The sequence below is a fragment of the Pelodiscus sinensis genome, chromosome 26, assembly GCF_052426305.1.
Source record: "Pelodiscus sinensis isolate ZL-2025 chromosome 26, ASM5242630v1, whole genome shotgun sequence".
In the NCBI taxonomy this organism is placed as follows: domain Eukaryota; kingdom Metazoa; phylum Chordata; order Testudines; family Trionychidae; genus Pelodiscus; species Pelodiscus sinensis.
This window is the reverse complement of record NC_143077.1, coordinates 20,769,378-20,788,443: the sequence shown is the minus strand read 5'-3', so window position 1 is coordinate 20,788,443 and position 19,066 is coordinate 20,769,378. Positions and strand designations below refer to the sequence as shown.

Here is a 19,066-nt window from a genome sequence, read left to right as displayed (position 1 = left end):
CACAGGTGGGGCTGGGAAGGAGATGTGCTGTTCTGGCCCTTCCCTGGGCTGGGGGGTGGGCAGTGAACCCACATGTTCTCCCCACCCCCGTTGCCTCTGCCACTCCCTTGCCTTAAGAGGCACCTTGGTCCAGTTTTAACTGCCAGGAACCATTTTCACACTGAGCTTGGACCCGGTTATGGATCGAAGGTCTGGTGCCCCCGCACGGCTCCGGCAGGGGTGTGTTAACTCTTTTAGGAAGGGAAAGTCCCTTGGCACCCCTGCTTCACACAGCTCCTCTCCGCAAGTCCACTGACCTGGACACGTGGGGGGACCGACACACATGGGGGCAAACACAGAAGTGCACTGGCTGTCTGGCACCCGCCAGCATGGGAACCAGTTACAGCCTGGGCTCAGACCGCTCCCTGACTGGCAGTCCAGAAGAGCGAGCCCTGCTTCCAGCAGCCCCCAGGTCCTGCCCCCAGGGACTCTCCTCGGCCCTTTTCCTGGTTTCCTGGACATCAATGGTCACCTTGCTCCTTGCAGGAAGGCAGCCAGTTCTGACCAGCTGGAGAACAGGGCACCCCTCCCCCCCAAATCCTTAGTTGCTAGGTTCCAACTGGTTGAGCTGCTGTCCAGCCCCAGCCCCAGACAGCAAGGCAACAATTACACCTGGGTCTCTGCAATGAGCAGTCAGCTCTTCCCCCACCTACTTATCTGTGGAGCACAGAGGAAACTGAGGCACAGATACACAAGCACTTGCTCAATACATAGACAATTAACTGACCCTGCGCACAGTGCACCTCTAGCAATTCCTTCCCCGGCTGAGAGACAGGACAGCAAACCGCACCACAGCCCCTGAAAACAACACATCCCGCTCTCGCCTGGGGACCAGCAGAAGGGAGATCATGAGGGAGGCCCTAGAGACCATGCGAGTGGCCCAGGCAGGATTCTCCAAGCCAGGATTGTGCAGAATGCACACACAAGAGTCTCCAGAGCTGCCCCGGGATGTGCCCGAGGGCCTAATGACGTCGCAGGGCCCCGCCCCTGCCCTGCTCAGCAGGCAGTGTTTTAATTACTCTAGGAGCCAGCAAACGCCCCGCACATGGGAAAGCAGCGCTCTGGTAGGAACTATTCACTCTGGGAATGCTTTGTGCATTTCTACTAGCTCAGTGGGGGGGTTTAGTGGGGACCCTATCAATTACATCTGAGAAACAAGGCCAGATTCTAAAGATGGGTAAAGGCCCCACAATCCCCAGGCAGCCAGAACTCTTCAGAGACACAGCTGGAACTGCCAGTTTTAGGACGGTAATCTCCAGACACTCTGCACCATGCCACCGCCTGCCCTGCCAGTGAACTGGACAGAGCATGGGAAGAAAGGAGCAATGAACTCTCCTGCTGCTAACTCCAGGCCCTGCCCTCAGCTCCGGAGAGACTGCCCGCTGGGCTCACTCGCAAGGAGGACCCAGCATCCTGTCGCTGGCAGCGGGAATGCGCAGTGGCCAGCGTTCTGGTGCAGCCCCACTGCCGGACTGGGCCTGGATTAACAGTGTCATGGGAAGGTGACAGGAGCAGTCCACCGAGAAGCAAGGAAAGGTGGGCGTGCCAGAGAACACGTACCCTGTGCACAGTCACTTCCACATGCTGCTGCCAGGGGCCAGGCCCCTGAAATGCAGTTTGCATCAGTTTCCAGCACACTTGGTGAGTTCGGGACCTCAGCAACTCAATGACCTCGAGGAGAGGAATGGGAGTGCGGGGGAGGGGAGGGGAGAAACACCTTCTTACCTTGGTACTGGGAAGGCGACTCTGATGGGCGACTGTACTTGTGCTTTCTACCATCTTTCCAGTCTATGGCTAAGACAAGAAACAAAGCATCATGTGAACGAGGAAGCCCCTTATTCAGTCCTGTTCTTCAGCACGAGGTGGCCAAGCAGCTACACACTGGACATGGACTTGGTTTCTCCTGACTCACAGGTATTTTGTTTCTCCCAGGGAAGAAATGACCCAGGGCAAGAGGGAAGCTCCTGCTGTTCGGGAACTCGCTCTTTCCCCATCAACCACCACTGCAAATCCACCCATCAGCATCACCCACTGAGCTCAAGGGAAGGAAAATTTGGGCTCAAGTGTCTACTGGGTCACGATCTCTCACCTGTTGATATTCCTCCTGACTGATGGGCCACACGGTAAGGAACAGCCAACTGGTTTCTAACACTTTCCGCAAGGTGAAAGAGCAACAGGCTTCAGGCGCGGAATCTGAGCGCGAAAGGGAGCTGCCTTCTCCTGTGCTGTTTTACCGGAGGAAGAGGCCTGGCTTAGATCCCATGTCCAACTAAAGGTCAATGAAGCTATTCCCTCCCCACGGGCCACCCTAGCCCCTCTCCTGGGGGCTCAGGAGCCGTGGGCATCCATAGGTTTCCTCCGGAGTCCTGACAGATCAGACGCAGAATCCCAGGAATCTCAACTGCTCACCGCCCAGCTCACCAGGGCCTGAAACACTGAGTGTTGCTGCAGAGAGCAGGACACTGGCTGCTGAAGGAATGGTGCTGCTGGCTCCACAGCTGCCACTTCAAGTCCTCTCTGCCTATCAGTATGGTGGCCAGACTGCGAAGTGGTCTAAGGATGTTAAATACCGGCTTATTTACCAGTCCACGGGCCCTTCTGCATTCCTCCTTTGAAATGTACAAGAGCTCCCGCTGGGCCTCTTGTACATTGCAAAAGAGGAATGCGGAACTCCAGGGGGCCAGCGGGAACCCCACTAACTCCGGGCTGCATGCGGGTGCCAGCTTCGAAGGGTAAAAAAGTCCCCAGCGGGGGCTCTTGTGCATTTCAAAGCGGAAGCTCCCGCATGGAGCCTGGGATCAGCGGGGGACTGAGAGTCCCCTGCTGGCCCTGGGCTCCATGCGGCACTGCCACTTTGAAATGCTGTGAGGAGCCAGGGTCAGGTCTGCGTAGCATTTTCACAGAACCTCCCCAGCTGACTCCTGGTTCCACGGAAATACTGCAGGGAGCCCAGGGTCAGTTAGGGAGTCCCCAGCTGACCCTGGGCTCCACACGGCACTGCCCCTTTGAAATGCTGCTTTGCAGTATCCCTTCTCCCACCACCCTTTGCTGCCTCTATCTGATAGACGCAGCACGGGGGGGAGGGGATATCAACTAGTCGACTGGAATAGCCGATAAGCATTTGTTTATTGGGTAGTCAATTAGTCATTAACATCCTTACTAAAAACAGAGGAATTTTCTTCCCAAAGGGTGATACGCACAAAGACAGGCAATCCCAGCCATGGAAGCATCACAGACCATGCATGAATAGGAAATTAGTGCCTGTTTGGGTTAGCTGCTGATCAAACTGCTGATCAGGGCTGTGCCATGCACTGGTGGATGACTAAGGCACACCCTGGCTTGTTTTACTGCTACTAACGTCTAGCACATGTATTTTACATTGCATTTTGAAGCTATTTTAATGCTGTTTCAAGAAGCAAATTTGTGGAGCTCTCTGAACTACATCCTTCCACCATCAGACAGAGTGCTTAGTGAAAGGGCACTAGGAAAACATGTAGGGAAATGGATTTAAAAGTTCTTGTAAGAGCCACAAACTGCTTTGGAAAGGGCAGCTGGACAGCTGGGGGAGAGGGCAGGTTGAAACAGACATTTCCTCTTCCTCCTCTCTTCCAATGCTCAGAACTCCAGGCATTCTGGATACTTCACTGAGGTCTCTGCAGGGTAAGTTCCATTTCTGAAGTTAATTTTTAATGCAAAATCCTTCTTAAGCAGCACACAAACCGGCAAAAGGGGAAAGCACTTCCAGGACCAAGGGGCTACTTTTGTGCAAATTATTTTAGTTTACAGAGTTCAGTGACTTATAGAAGGCCAGGTAATAGGACGGGGGGCCCACTTGCGTCCAGCACAGGCACTGATTCCGGAACACATGGCACTGTATTCACAACACTGAGGTCACAGTGGCAATCCTGGCTAGCCGCCTGCTCCACGTGGCAAAAAGACACAAGCTGTGTGAGAGGCCACACTGCTGACTAATCAACCTGCCTCTTTCATTACCAGGCCTTCCAGCTGCCTCCCAGCATGCGCTCCCTGTTTTCCTTCATTTACTGCACTTCGTTAAAGGACAAGTGGTGCTAGAAAGAGGATAATGCTCCTGTAGTACAAACCTCTGGAGAAGCAAAGGAGACATTAAAAGAAACAAAGGGAAGGGGGAAGAAATCAAGCATGAAAATCTCCTGCAATAAACATCTTGTGTATGTGGCAGATGTGAACAAAGAACTGCCGAGGACGCTTCCCTCTTTACTTTACTGTGCTATCCTCCCGCATTCTCTGCAGAAAGCATGATGAGATCACGCCAGTGAAATGCACATGTCTGGAACACCACTCCAGGAAATCAATAAAGAACAAAGCCCTGAACTGCTGCTAAGATGCAAACAGACTGCTCGGCTTCATCCTTCTGTTTAGGCCAACAGCACATACGGAGCTTGCTGGTAACTGCACAATGCTCCTCCCCGTGCCTGCAGCTGCAATAGCCTTGTAATGGGATGGAAGAGGGGAGTGCCTGTCATGTATCTGATCTCCACAGGGTAGGCTGGTCTTCAGTGTCATGCCTCATTAGAAGGGGGAGGCTTCTGCCAGAGAGCAGCAGCTCGGATCATGCTGGGAGCACTAGCAGATGGTGCATGGAGCAGGCTCCACAGTGGAATATCCCTGCCTGCCATGACGTCCCAGGCTTTGCCGACACTTAGCAGTTTAAAGCGCAGCTGCGGCAGCATTTTAAACTGACAGTGTGGCCACAGCACGAGCGCTGGGAGAGTGATCGTCAGTGCTCTATGCAAACTGCCACTGCCAGGGGAGAACCAACAATGCTGGGAGCTGTAGCCTGGTTCACACGAGCACTTTCCAACGTTGTTCCTCGCTGCAGTCAGTGGAGGAGGGGTGTGAACCACAGTTACAGCACTGTAAAGTGCCAATGTGGACCCGGCCCTAGACCAGTGATGGGCAAGCTAGGCTAGTGAGTGGCCCTCCTTCATCTCAGCGGGCCACAAGATTGTCGTAACCAAGCCGGTCTTCTGGGATAGGGCAGTTTTGCTAGCTGCACTTGTGTGCATAGAATTTGTAGCATTTGCCGATTCATAGAATCCTAGAGCTGGAGGAGACCTCAGGAGTCATCAAGTCCAGCCCCCTGCCCAAGGCAGGACCAATCCCAACTAAATCGACCCAGCCAGGGCTTTGTGAAGCCGAGACGTAAACACCTCAAGGGATGGAGATTCCACCCCCTGCCTAGGGAACCGCAGTGGTGCTTTGATTGGAGGCAGAGGGAGTGCACGGATCTGACAGTCAATGTTGAGTGCAATCAGCACATACCTCATTTCATATGCCCTTGATTTACAGAATCACAGAATCCTAGAACTGGAAGGGACCTCGCGAGGTCACCGAGTCCAGTCCCCTGCCCTCCCGGCAGGACCCAGCACCATCTAGACCATCCCTGATAGACAGACGTCTATCTAAACTGCTCTTAAATATCTCCAGGGATGCAGATTCCACAACCCCTCCCCCCAGGGAATTTATTCCAGTGTTTAACCTCCCTGATAGGCAGGAAGTTTTTCCTGATGTCCAACCTGAACCTGCTTTTCTGCAGTTTAAGCCCATTGCTCCTTGTCCTATCTTCAAAGGTCAAGGAGAAGAATTTTTCTCCCTCCTCCTTGTGAGCCCCCTTTAGATACGTGAATAAACACGCATGTCACTTTAGCAATACCAGTAGGAAAAAACCAGACGGATGGAAATCAGCAGAATCTGGCAGCCCTGCATGTGGGCAGCAGTAAACAAAACACGTCATGGGCCACACTCGCAGGAGGCCCCGCACCACTGCTGTGGGGATGCCGGGAGGACAGCAAAAACTCCTTTCAACTGGCCCTGCCGCCCAAGCCAGACTAAGCACAAGTGGGACAGGACTCTGCAGCCATGGGATCTGAGACCTTACCTCTGAGGCAAGTACAGAGCAGGCAGCCGCAGTGTGAGCTCCCCCAGGATCTCTGCCCGGAACTGGCGCCCCCTGCAGCATCGCTAAGACTGAGAGGTCCCCGGAGCAGTTAGCGCTGCCTGTCTTGTGTGCAGACTGCACTGGCATGGGGCTGGACTAAATGACACCAGGGACTTTTCTCTAACTTTCTACCCATCTGGACCACTGTCCAAGGGGGCCCAAGACCTACTCCCCACCTCCTCTTTGTGCTCTGCACTGGTCTCAGACCCCACGACACCCAACTACCCAAAGAGCCTTGGCCTACATGGAGCATTATCACTCACCTTTCTGAGGGCCTGGCTTCCGCATTATATCGCCTGCCGCCGTCCTGCCGCGGGCTTAGCTACGTGAAGATATCTAGGACAAAAGAAATAAACATGATACTTGTATGATGCAGAGCTGCAAATTGTATCTACAATGTTAAATAAACGTGCAGTGAAGAAAAACAATTTTCCTTCCATCCCAGGCTGCTCAGAAAATCTCCTCTTGGTAACATGGACAACATATGTCGAACCTTCTGAAACCAGAAGAGTCTTTCTCCAATAAGTGAGCAACTTGAAATGTACAGCAGCAGCAGATGCCAATCTCTGTGCTCACTGTACAGCAGGTCCCAGGTGAGGGGTTGTTCTTGCTCTCTAACAAAGAGAGACACCTGAAAATGATTAAAGAAACACATGGGAATGTAACATTAACCTGGCGATGAGGGTAACACAATCTCCAATATGGCATGTGCAGTTTGGATTGCATGTGGCAATTCTGTGCAATTAGTAAGATGAATTGGACATGAAGGCAGGAAATATTTTTCTTGGAACTGCTATGCAATGCAAGTCCTAGTTGCTGATCTTTGTTTGCATCCCCGTTCGAGGAGGGCTGGCTGAGTCCATTGCCAACAAGTCAAAGGATTTGTGTTTTTGTCATAGGAAAGCATTATTGATTATCAAAGTCAGATGGAGATTTACTTCAGACATTTAGGTCAAAGGTCATGCTCGCCTTCGAAGCCAGGTCACAGGAGGTCTGAAGGCCAGTTTCACCTATCCCAAGGGATATATCGCATACTCCCTAACCCACACTGAAAATTCCTAATAAGCAGTCAAGCTCTACACATGTCCACAGTGTCAGAGTAAGGAAAGCTAGCAAAAGCATGTATTGACCCTACACTAAATGAAAGACGCATGTGTCAATACAATTCCCCCACTTCACAGTGTGGGCAGGTCCTTTTGCAGAGAGATTCCAATTTTGGAAGTCACATCACAGCATGGAATCCCGGATTTCGGTGTCAAGAGACACTGGCCACTCTAATTTACCTACAAAATTTTGATTTCAGAGCACAGACAAATCTAGGACACTACCAAATCTAGGACAAGTTTTTTATTCTAATGGATGATTTTTTTAGATAAAACTTTCCCCTCCAGCGTTTGCAACCTTAAAAATCTCCAAAATCAATATGAATACCAGCAAAAGAAAGACTAACTGTTTTGGTAGCCAATTTGGGAGAACTGTGAAAAGTAAACTTTGATTTCACTCTATCTACACAGACAACATAAACACAAAAGCTTTTTTCATGTCAAGAATTTAAGGTGAGTTAGGACGAGACTGATTTAAAAATATGATTTTTAACCTGGGAGCATGACTTCAATGTCTCTCCTACAGTCTGCCATAATTTCCTTTTTTAAAGGGTGCTGAGTTCAGAGCCTGCGACTGCAGACCCAAAGGGTGATCCTGACTGAGGCTGGGCTCAATTCCCTGCTCCTTCATGGACTCCCAGAAAGGGGGGAGTTTTCAAAAGCATAAATCCCTTGGCGTGTTAATGGGAGCTGAGGTCTAAGTCCCTTAGGTGGGCTTGAAAATCCACCTTAGCCCTTCACTGTGAAGCAGGGATGACATTGCCCTCAGTCGGGAGGCTTGTGACAAGCACTATGCAGTTAAGCACAGGAGAGAGAACAAGCGCAGAATGGGCACTATATGCCACCCTTCCACCTTGGCCTCACCCTGTGCTGGAGGTATTGACTACGCCCAAGTCTCCACAGCTTGTCCTGTCTTCAGCTTCCCCACCAGGAACACACAGGTAAATGGTAACTCTGTTCCTAAAAAACAGGGACTGTCCCTTCTGGGTAGCAGGATGATCTGTATCAGGAACATCTCTGCTAAGAGCTGGACTAAGACAACCAACTCATTTGCAATACTAAATGTGACACATGCAAGCTGTCTTGATATCAAGAGCCCCCTCCCCAGGAGCATCGGTAGCAGAGTTTGAGACTTATGACAATAGCAGCCAGGTAATTTGCCTCCAGGGTGCCACTAGGAAGGCTCTCGTACCCCATGTAACAGCGTGATAGAAAGGAAGAGTCGGTCTCTATTGATGGTCCCTATTCTTACCCTGGATTCTAGTTTCTCATGATAAAAAGTCCAAAACTCTCCAATTAGAAAACATACGAATCCAGAATGGACCCCGTTTACCTGAGCCTCCAGAACCCAGCTCTCCGTATTAGCCAAACCACCGGCTGTCAGGGTGGCTGGCTCACACAACAAGGGCTCAGGGCATGATTCAGTTAACACAGAGCCAATAACAAAGGCTCAAATAAACAGGGTTCTCCCGCCTGTTTTTATTTTTTCACTAAATGTAAAAACTAAACAGTCTTGGTAAAAATGCAAATTCTGTATGTTTCCATGGCAAATGGATTTCTAGGACCCCTTGTTATTACCAACAACCCGGGTTCCTTGTCCGCTAGGCGCTTGTGCAGGAGAGATTCCAATGCCACCCCGCTGATTAACAAAGTGCCCACAGCGAGGTTTTGTTTCTGTTGCTGGTGCACATTCATTTATGCCTCAGTGCACATAAAAATTATTACACACATGGATGGGAACTCCTAGCGGAAACCTTGCCAGCAACACAGGAAAATGTAGAGCAAGATTCTGGAAACCAAATACAGACGATTCAGAAGAAATCTGGAATCCAAAGCCACTATGGACGCTTTCCTTGAGCCACTCATAGTTCCAGGTGCTAGTCCAGCTACACAAGAGAAATAAAGACTCCTCAGTCATTAGGGGGAAAGCAAGTGTAGAAGAGAGAATCTCCATCTTCATCCACACAGCCAGAAGTGCAATACTCTTGATGGAGTAGCAACCAATAAGCAGCCCCTACCTCTCTAGCAGCCTAGCAAAAGGAAGGCGTAGAGCGCTTTGCCTTCTACAGGTAATGGCTGTGATATTTAAGTGTGGTGAGGCCCTCAAAAGCCAGTCGTGAGCACCACAGACACAGCTATAAATAACCAAACTTGAACCAGAGGTTTAATTCTGAAATGAACAAGGCTTGAGGTTTTCCCAGGTAAGTACTATCAGCTTCAGCAGACTAAGGATTTGTGTAAAGCCTGACTCTTTAGTTAGGTTCTTTAATATGAACCTGATCCCAAATCCATAAGTAATGTACAATGCAGCGTGTTCACATTTCACTGCACGTTTGCATATGGACAAGGGGGATCCAGTAGATACAGTGTACGTAGATTTCCAGAAAGCCTTTGACAAGGTTCCTCACCAAAGACCCTTTGACAAAGTTAGCTCCCATGGGATAAGAGGGAAGGTCTTCTCCTAGACTGATAACTGGTTAAAAGATAGGGAAAAAAGGGTAAAAATAAATGGTCGATTTTCAAAATGGAGAGAAGTGACTAGTAGTGTCCCACAGGTACTGGAACCAAAGCAGTCCAAAGCACACTGTGAAGAGCTTCAAAAGGATCTCAAGAAACTACATGACTAGGCAACAAAATGGCAGATGAATTTTAATATTGATAAAGGTAAAGTAATGCACACTAGAAAATAATCCCTATACATATAAAATGATGGGGACTAAGTTAGCTACCACCACTCAAAAGAGAGATCTTAGAATCACTGTGCATAATTCTCTGAAAACATCCATTCAATGTGAAGCAGCAGTCAAAAAAGCAAACAATGTTAAGAAAAATTGAAAAAGGGATAGAGAATAAAACAGAATATCTTATTGACTCTATATAAATCCACAGAATGTCCACCCCTTGAATACTGCATGAAGGAATGGTCGCCTCATCTGAAAAAAAGATACCTTGGCACTGGAAAAAGTTCAGAAAGGGGCAACAAAAATTATTAGGGGCTAGGAATGGCTGCCATATGAGGAGAGATTAACAATACTGGGACTTTTCAACTTAGAAAAGAGGAAACCAAGGGAGGACATGATAGAGGTCTATTCAATCATTACTGGCATGGAGAAAGTAGATAAGGAAAAGTTCTACCATAACACAAGAACTAGGGGGCATTAAATGAAATGAATAAATAGCAGATTTAAAAACAAACAAAAGGAAGTATTTCTTCACACAACCCACAGTCAACCACTGGAACTCCTTGCCAGAGGATGTTGTGAAGACCAAGACTTTAACAGGATTCAAAAAAGAACCAGATACGTTCATGGAAGACAGGTCCATCAATGGCTATTAACCAGGATTGGTTGGAATGGTGCCCAGAAGCTGGGGATCACTTGATGACTCCCTGTTTTGTTCCTTCCCTCTGGGATATCTGGCCACTGTCGGCAGACAGGATACTGGGCTAGATGGTCCTTTGGTCTGACCCATTCTTATTAGGGATGTGAACAAGTAGTCAACTAGTCGATTAACTGATAAGCTAGGCTTATCAGTTATTCTAGTTGACCACTCACATTCCCTCCCTTGCTACCTCTGTATCAGGGGCAGCAAAAGGGGAGGGGGAGCAGGAGCCAGTGCTGGGGGTAGCTGGCTTAATCAGAGATATCAGGAGTAGCAGCGCTGGGCGGCAGCCAGCCAGTCTGCAAGGGGAGCTGGGTTATAAACTGGCTCCCCTCATGGACCAGCTCCTGCCTCGCACCCTGCATTGCTGCCTCTGATAGAGAGGCAGCAGCACAGGGTGCCAAGGGGCTCCCCAGGAGTGGGGCTGGATTGCACTGGCTGCTGAGAATTCATGCGGTTAGTTGACTATTAAGTAACCAATAGTTAACATCCCTAGTTTTTATGGAAAATAAAATATCAACTTGTCTTCCTAAGTCTGTGAACACTGCAATGAGGAGTAACGGTAGTTCAAATTAGGAGCTTTAATTCGAACTACCTAGTCTGTGCCACGGGTAGCTGCGGGCAGGGAGTTTGAACTACCGGGCATTTAAAAATGGCGGCGCCGAGGAACATGGAAATAAAGCCCGGGATATTTAAATCCCGGGCTTCATTTGCAAGTTCGAATGCTTACATTAGCCACCCTAGTTTGAACTAGGGTGGCAGTGTAGACAGACCCTCTCTTATCTGAGCCCAATTATTAGAAGGAAACCCCTGAGAAGTGTCTCGGGAGCAGCACCTCGATAGGAATTTCAGTACCCTAGCCTTTCAAACTGGCATAAGGCTGGCTTTCTGTACACTAGGAATAACGGGGCAAAGCCCAGTGGGTATTTACCATCAATAAAGAGACAAGACGGGCAATTTAATCACCGTGTTGGCAGGGGGAAGTGACACAGTGATAGAAATGCAAATCCCCATCTACAGCTCACTGGCGGTAACAAAGGGAAGCTGGAGGAAAGTCCAGGCCTGCAGTATCCTAGTACAATTCTGTGAGCCTTTCTCTATAGACATATAAGGATGGAAGGGACCTCCCAAAATCATCCAGTCCATCTCCCCACACAGGCAGGACAACCATCCGGGACATCAGTGTAGCCAGTTCCAGAAAACCTCCAATGATGGGGATTCCACCAACTCCTACAGAAGCCTGTTCCAGAACTTAACTCTCCTTATAGTTAGAAATGTTTTCTTGAATTCAAACCTAAATCTCCCTTGCTACCGATTGAGACAATTATTTCTTGCCCTGCTGTTGGTGGACATGGAAAACAATTGGTCGCTGTCCCCTTAAAACAGCCTGTCACAGCGTAGATTTCTATGAGTCCCATCAGCCCCTGACCACCAACCATAGCAACTCCAGGTCTCCTTTGCCACCACCCTGCTGTGCTGCATTTGATATTTACCATGAGCTTCCCCATCTGCTTTGGAGGAAGGATGCACTAGCCACAGCAGCCAGGCCTGCCTACTTCTGCTTTCCTTCATGCTCCCATCTCTTCCTGTCTACTCGTATGGGGCTAGCTGCTGAGGACACGTCCACCAGTTACCTCTCAGATGCACCCCCACTCAATGAGTGGCCTTCTCTGCCCAAACCAGAGCTCGATCCGTGTGTGAACAGGTAGGGATTTGAATGACGGGGTGCTGAGTTAACCTATTTGGAGGCTGTTACTGGGTCCCACTCTCAGCTTTCTTTTGTTCAAGATTAAACTAGAGATGTAAAATCCCGGTTAATCAGTTAACTGGTTATGCCTTAGATTAAACCGGTTATCTGATTAAGTGGGACCCTGGCTCCCGCGTGTGAGACAGGCAGCTCCCCAGAAAGTCCTCTGCCCATGGCGAGCAATAAGAACATAAGAATAGTCATGCTGGGTCAGACAAAGTATCTTGGTCTAGCCTGGTATCTTGTCTGCTGCCAAATGCCAGATGCCCCAGAGGGAGGGAACACAACAGGCAATCATCACATGAGCCCTCTCCTGTCATCCATTTCCAGACAAACAGAGGGTAGGAACACCATTTTTACCCACCCTGGCTAATAGCCATTGATGGACCTAACCTCCATGAATCTACCTAGCTCTTTTTTAAACCATGTTAAAATCCTATCCTTCACCACATCCTCTGGCAAGGAGTTCCACAGATTGATTGCACTGCGTAAAGAATAACTTCCTTATGTTTGTTTTAAACCTGCTACTTATTAATTTCATTTGGTGACCCCTAGTTCTTTATTATGTGAACAAGTAAATAACTTTTCCTTATTTACTTTTTCCACACAACTCATGATTTTATAGACCTCTATCATGTCCCCCCTTAGTCTCCTCTTTTCTAAGCTGAAAAGTCCAAGTCTTTTTAATCTCCCTTCATATGGGACCCGTTCCAAACCCCTCATCATTTTTGTTAACCTTTTCAGGACCTTTTCCAATGCCAATAGATCTTTTTTTTTAGATGAGGCAACCACATCTGTACGCAGTATTCAAGATGTTCATGTCCCATGGTTTTAATCATATTGTACGTATAGTTGGGGTTATTTTTTCCAATGTCCATTACTTTACATTTATCAACATTAAATTTTATTTTCCATTTTGTTGCCCAATCACTTAGTTTGGTGAGATCTTTTTGGAGCTCTTCACAGTCTCCTTTGGTCTTAACTATCTTGAGCAGTTTAGAATCATCTGCAAATTTTTTACCTCATCATTTAACAACCCCTTTCTCCAGATCACTTATGAAGAAGTTGAATAGGACTGGTACCAGGACAGACCCCTGGAGAACCCCCTTAGTTATCTCTCTCCCCTTGGAAAATTTACCATTTATTCCTACCCTTTGTTTCCTGTCTCTTAACCAGTTATCAATCCATGAAAAGACCTTCCCTCTTAGCCCATGACAATTTACTTTATTTAAGATCCTTTGTGAGAAACCTTGTCAAAGGCTTTCTGGAAATCTAAGTATACTATCTCCACTGGAACACCCTCGTCCATAGAATCCTAGAGCTGGAAGAGGCCTCAGGAGATTATCAAGTCCAGCCCGCTGCCCAAGGCAGGACCAATCACAACTCAATCAACCCAGCCAGGGCTTTGTCAAGCCAAGACTTAAACACCTCTAGGGATGGAGACTCCACTACTTCCCTAGGTAACCCATTCCAGTGCTTCACCACCCTACAAGTGAAATAGTTTTTTCCTAATATCCAACCTAGACCTCTCCCTCTGTAACTTGAGACCATTGCTCCTTGTTCTGCCATCCGTCACTACTGAGAACAGTCTCTCTCCATCCTCTTTGGAATCTCCCTCCAGGAAGTTGAAGGCTGGAGAGAGACAAAAATTTATCACGTCAACCTCTTAAAGCCTGGAAGAGTCAGGAGGGTTTGATCGGGGACAGCCTCAAGGCCGACGTGGACTTGGGCCCTGAGGGGAGGCCAGGAGCTGACCTCTAACCAGGAGAAGGACCTAAAGCAGCTGCTCAGGGCCTACCAAGAAGTGTTGACTGACCGGCCAGGGTGTACAACCCACACCCACCACCATATAGGTACGGAACCCGGAAAAACGATAAGAGAACCAATCCGGCCCCTGCCGAGGAAGGTCTGGGGGACAGTACGAGAGGAGATCCAGAAGATGCTCCAGTGGGGAGTGATCAAGGAGTCCCGCAACGCCTGGCGGAGCCCCATCGTGTTAGTCCCGAAGTCCGACAGCTCAGTACAATTCTGCATCGACTTTCAGAAGATTAACAGTATCTCACGGTTCGACGCTTATCCGATGCCGAGGGTCGATGAATTATTGGACCGCTTGGGCCACGCCCGATATCTGTCCACAATAGACCTCAGCAAAGGATATTGGCAAATTCCCCTCACCATGGCGGCGAAAGAAAAAACAGCCTTCTCGACCCCCTTCGGATTGTACCAATTCGTACGTATGCCATTCAGTTTACATGGGGCGGCAGCCACATTTCAGCGGCTAGTAGATAACGTGCTAAAAGACCACCGTTCGTACACCGCCGCATATATCGATGACATTGTGGTATACAGTGAAACCTGGGAGGAACACCTGGAAAGGCTCCGGGCCGTCCTGAAAACCTTGAAGGAGGAGGGCCTTACGGTGAACCCCAACAAGTGCCGGTTCGGAGAACGAGAAGTGACCTACCTCGGTTACACCGTGGGGCGAGGACAGGTAAGGCCTCTCATCGATAAAGTAGAGACACTCCGAAATTATCCACCCCCGAAAACTAAGAGACAGGTCCGGCAATTCTTGGGGCTAGCCAGTTATTATAGACGATTCGTGCCCCATTTCGCATCACTAGCAGCCCCACTAATGGACTTAACCCAGAAAGCCCGCTCTAGTAAGGTGCTGTGGACAGATGCTTGCGATACCGCATTCCGGGCGCTAAAAGGTTGTTTGACCGGGGCCCCGGTCCTAACACAGCCAGACTTTGATAAGCCATTTATCATCCAAACAGACGCGTCAGAGGAAGGGCTGGGGGCGGTCTTGTCCCAAGGACGGGAAGAAACGGAGCACCCAGTAATGTACATAAGCCACAGACTGTTCCCTCGCGAGCGTAAGTACTCAACCATAGAGAAAGAAGCCCTGGCAGTAAAATGGGCTATAGAAATGCTCCGATATTATTTGTGGGGCAGCCGATTTACAGTAATGACAGACCATGCCCCATTGCGGTGGCTACAAAGTATGAAAGACTCTAACACCCGGATTATGCGCTGGTATCTGTCTTTGCAGCCGTACGCGTTCGACGTGGTGCACCGCGCCAGAGCCCGGCACGCGAACGCGGACTTCTTCTCCCAAAAAGACGGCCCCGAAGGAGACCCGGACCCAGGGGTAAAGGGACCCTTAAAGGGGGAGGTGTGTGACGGGGCAGGGGTGCCCCGCACTGAGATCCCCCGCCCGACTGCGTACGCGGCGGTTCTCAAAGGGCAGTCCGGGAGCCCCGAGAGAGACGCGCCGCAAACAGCCGCCCGCGCGATCCCTGCATGCCCCGCCAACCGCTGCGTCAGCTGTTCGGTGGCGGCAGCCCGCTGGCTAGAAACGCCAGGGAATCGTAGGGATGCGGCCGGGTGGATGACGCCATCACGCAACCCCGGTCGCCAATGGGAAACGTCACCATGCCGCGCCGGGTGGGGCTGCGGCGGTGGGGCGGATCCGGGGGATTTAAACACCGCCGGCAGAGAGGGAGGAGGGGGAAGCGGGCCGTGAATGGCCTCCCTCCCCGGGGCCGTTAGGCGGAGGGGCCCGAAGCCGAAAGGGTAAGCCTTGCTCAGCAGGGTGAACCGGAGTGGGGAGAGGAAGCAGCCCAGGGCGGGCGAAGTTCCGGCTACGGCCCCGTCAGCTGGACCAGACGAAAGTTCCGTCTGAGTCCTTAGGGCCCTGCGCTGGGGTCCGTGAGAGGGGGCGGGCCCGGACCCCCCTCTCCCCACCAGGAGGAAACCACTTAGCCAACGTCTCAGGGAGACCCGGCGGCTTAATGACCTAATTAGTTGGGACGCACACAGGCGACCGCGAAGAGGGGGTTTGAACTAACAACCCCGTGGGTAACAGGAAGGGGGGGTACCCTGCAACAAAGGGGGGGTACCCCACTACAATGCGCCTTTCTATTTTCCTCATTAGAATTTTACTTCCACTTTTTAAACTATGCCTTTTTATCTCTCTCTGATTCTTTTGCCTGGTTGTTAAGCCATGGTGGCACTTTTTAGGTTTTCTAACAGTGTTTTTTTAATTTAAGGTATACATTTAAGTTGGGCCTCTCTTAAAGTGTCTTTGAAAAGTTTCCATGAAGCTTGTAGGGATTATACTTTTGTCACTGTAGCTTTTCATTTCTGTTTAACTAATCTCCTCATTTTTGTCCAGTTCCCCTTTCTGAAATTAAATGCCACAGTGTTGGGCTGCGGAGGTGTTTTTCCCACCACAGGGATGTTAAATTGTATTACATTATAGTCATTATTTCCAAGCGGTCCAGTTATATTTACCTCTTGGACCAGATCCTGCGCTCCACTTAGGACTAAATCAAGAACTGCTTCTTGCCTTGTGGGTTCCAGAACCAGCTGCTCCAAGAAGCAGTCATTTAAGGTATCAAGAAATTTTATCTCTGCATTCTGTACTGAGGTGACGTGGCCCCAGTCAATATGGGGATAGTTGAAATCACCCACTATTATCAAGTTTTTTAATTTAATAGACTCTGTAATCTCCCTTAGCATTTCATAGTCACTGTTACTGTCCTGATCAGGTGGTCGATAATAGATCCCTACTGCTATATTCCTACTATTAGAGCATGGAATTACTATCCTTAGAGATTATATGGAACATTTTGGCTCATTTAAGAATTTTACTTCTTTGATTCTACATTATCTTTCACAGATAGTGCCACTCCCCCACCAGCAAGACCTGCTCTGTCCTTCCGATATATTTTGTACCCTGGTGTGATTGTGTCCCTTTGACTGTCCTCATTCCCCCAAGTTTCTGTGATGTTTTAAAAACTAGGCACTTTAGTTCACCCATCTTATTATTTAGACTTCTTGCGTTTGTGTATAAGCACTTTAAAAATGTGTCACTATTTATCTGTCTGCCATTTCCTGATGTGTAAGACTCCTTTTCATGTGATTGTTTCTCATCTGATTTGACCCACACTTTACCATCTTCCTGCCTCTCCTCCCGACTAGAACATAGAGAATCTCTATTAATAGATTCCCTCCCCCCAAAGATGTTTCTGTCCAGTCCATGTGTCCATGCACTCTTCCGCAGCTTTCCCCCAGTCCTTAGTTTAAAAACTCTTCTAAACTGGGCTGCAGCACAGCTTCGCAGGTGAATAATCAGCCCCGCCCAATCAGTCAGCTCCCTGCAAGGAGCCCTAAGCCTCTAAGGCCACAGGGCTGATTAATCACCTGTGAAGCTGTGCTGCCATGCAGCTTAGAGGGAACACTGCTCTATGACCTTTTTAATGTTAAATGCCATGGATGGAAGGCTGCTCCTGGGTCCTGGTTAACTGATATCCAGGAAGCATTACCTAGTAAAGGTGATGCTTAACGGGCAGCCAGTTACCTGTTCACGTCCCTAGATTAAACATGCCCAGGTTTTTTCACCTTTACTCACAGGCCAACTTTTCCACCTTTTTATCAGGTTTATTGCTCTCCTCTGGAATCTCTCCAATTTATCTTAATCTTTCCTACAGGGTGGCAGCCAGAATTTGACAACTGTACTCCAGTTGAAGTCTCACCAGTGCCAAACAGAGCAGGACAATTACCTCCCATATCTTTCATTCAATATTCCTGTAATATGCTTCAGAATAATATTAGTCATTTCTGCAACTGTTTCATATTGCAGACTCCTATTCAATTTGCAATCCACTATAATTCCCAGATCCAATAACTGCCAACCTAGTGAGTCCCCATTTTATAGTTGTGTACTTGATTTTTCCTTTCTAAAATACAATACTCTGCATCTGTCTTTATTGAATTTCATCTGGTTGATTGCTAAGTGGGAAAATTGGTCTATAATTTTGAATTATAATCCTGGCCTTCAAAATGCTAGCAACCTCTCCCACCTTGGTGTTACCCACACATTTTATACCTATACTTTGTTACCCAAGTCTAATAAAAATGAAGTATACTGACTAATGAAAATACTAACACCTGACCCAGGAGAGATTTAAGACCCCATTAAAGATTTCCTTCCACTTTGACAGCAAACCATTGATAACTACTCTTGAGTATGAGTTTTCAACCAGCTTTGCATCTACCATATAGTAATTATCTAGACCGGGGATGGAAATACCATTTTAAAAGTTAACTGTTTAAACTATAAAAAATGATATGACATTTAAATGGTTAACTAGTTAAGCAGCGGGGGCCAATTCACTGGTGTAGCTAGGGCCTCTCTGGCCGGAGTCAACACAACCAGTGTTGCACCCACTCTGGCTGGCATGGGGCCACTGAGGTGGATTAACCAGTGACAGTAATGCTTATCAGTTAGCATTAACATTCCTAACCTAAACCATACATCCCTAGTTTGGAAAAGCCTTACTAAATGCAAGATACATTACATCTAATATCTCTCTCCACTAGCTCAGTCACCCTATCAAAGAAAAAAACATAGTTAGTTTGGCATGATTTGTTCTTGGCTACTCCTTATCACCGTATTACCCAATTGATGCTTACACCTTGATTCTTTCATAATCTGTCCCATTATCTTTCCAGATACTGAAGGTAGGGTGACTGGTATTTAATTTCTGGGGACCTCTTTGTTTCTGTTTATAGATACTGTGTTTGCCATTCTCTAGTTCACTGGGACTTCATCCATTCTTCATGAGTTCTTGAAGATAATCACTAAAGGTTGTGAGATTGCTTCAGCAAACTCCCTAAGTACCCAAGGGTGAATTTCATCAGGACTTGCTTACTTGAGAAATACAGCTAACTCCTCTGAGCACTCCTTAACCTGTTCTTTCACTATGCTGGATTGTGTTACTTACACCTAATACTACATTTGTTAAGCAG

At 48.4% G+C, this 19,066-nt stretch overlaps 1 protein-coding gene across 7 annotated transcripts in view; it reads right to left on the bottom strand.

Moving 5' to 3' along the window:
• SCMH1 (Scm polycomb group protein homolog 1) overlaps positions 1–19,066 on the bottom strand; it is a 128,533-nt gene that overhangs the window by 80,578 nt on the left and 28,889 nt on the right. For 4 of the 7 annotated variants that reach the window (XM_075908619.2, XM_075908621.2, XM_075908622.2 and 1 more), the window contains exons 2-3: positions 6,283–6,355; positions 1,765–1,833 (exon numbers count right to left, since the gene is read on the bottom strand). In XM_075908619.2, coding sequence (XP_075764734.1) covers positions 1,765–1,833; positions 6,283–6,307 — 94 coding nt within the window. In that variant the 5' untranslated portion in view covers positions 6,308–6,355. Of the gene's footprint in view, positions 1–1,764; positions 1,834–6,282; positions 6,356–6,512; positions 6,533–19,066 lie in introns of those variants that run through there. The other 3 variants (XM_075908620.2, XM_075908623.2, XM_089773417.1) reach the window with 2 other exon arrangements.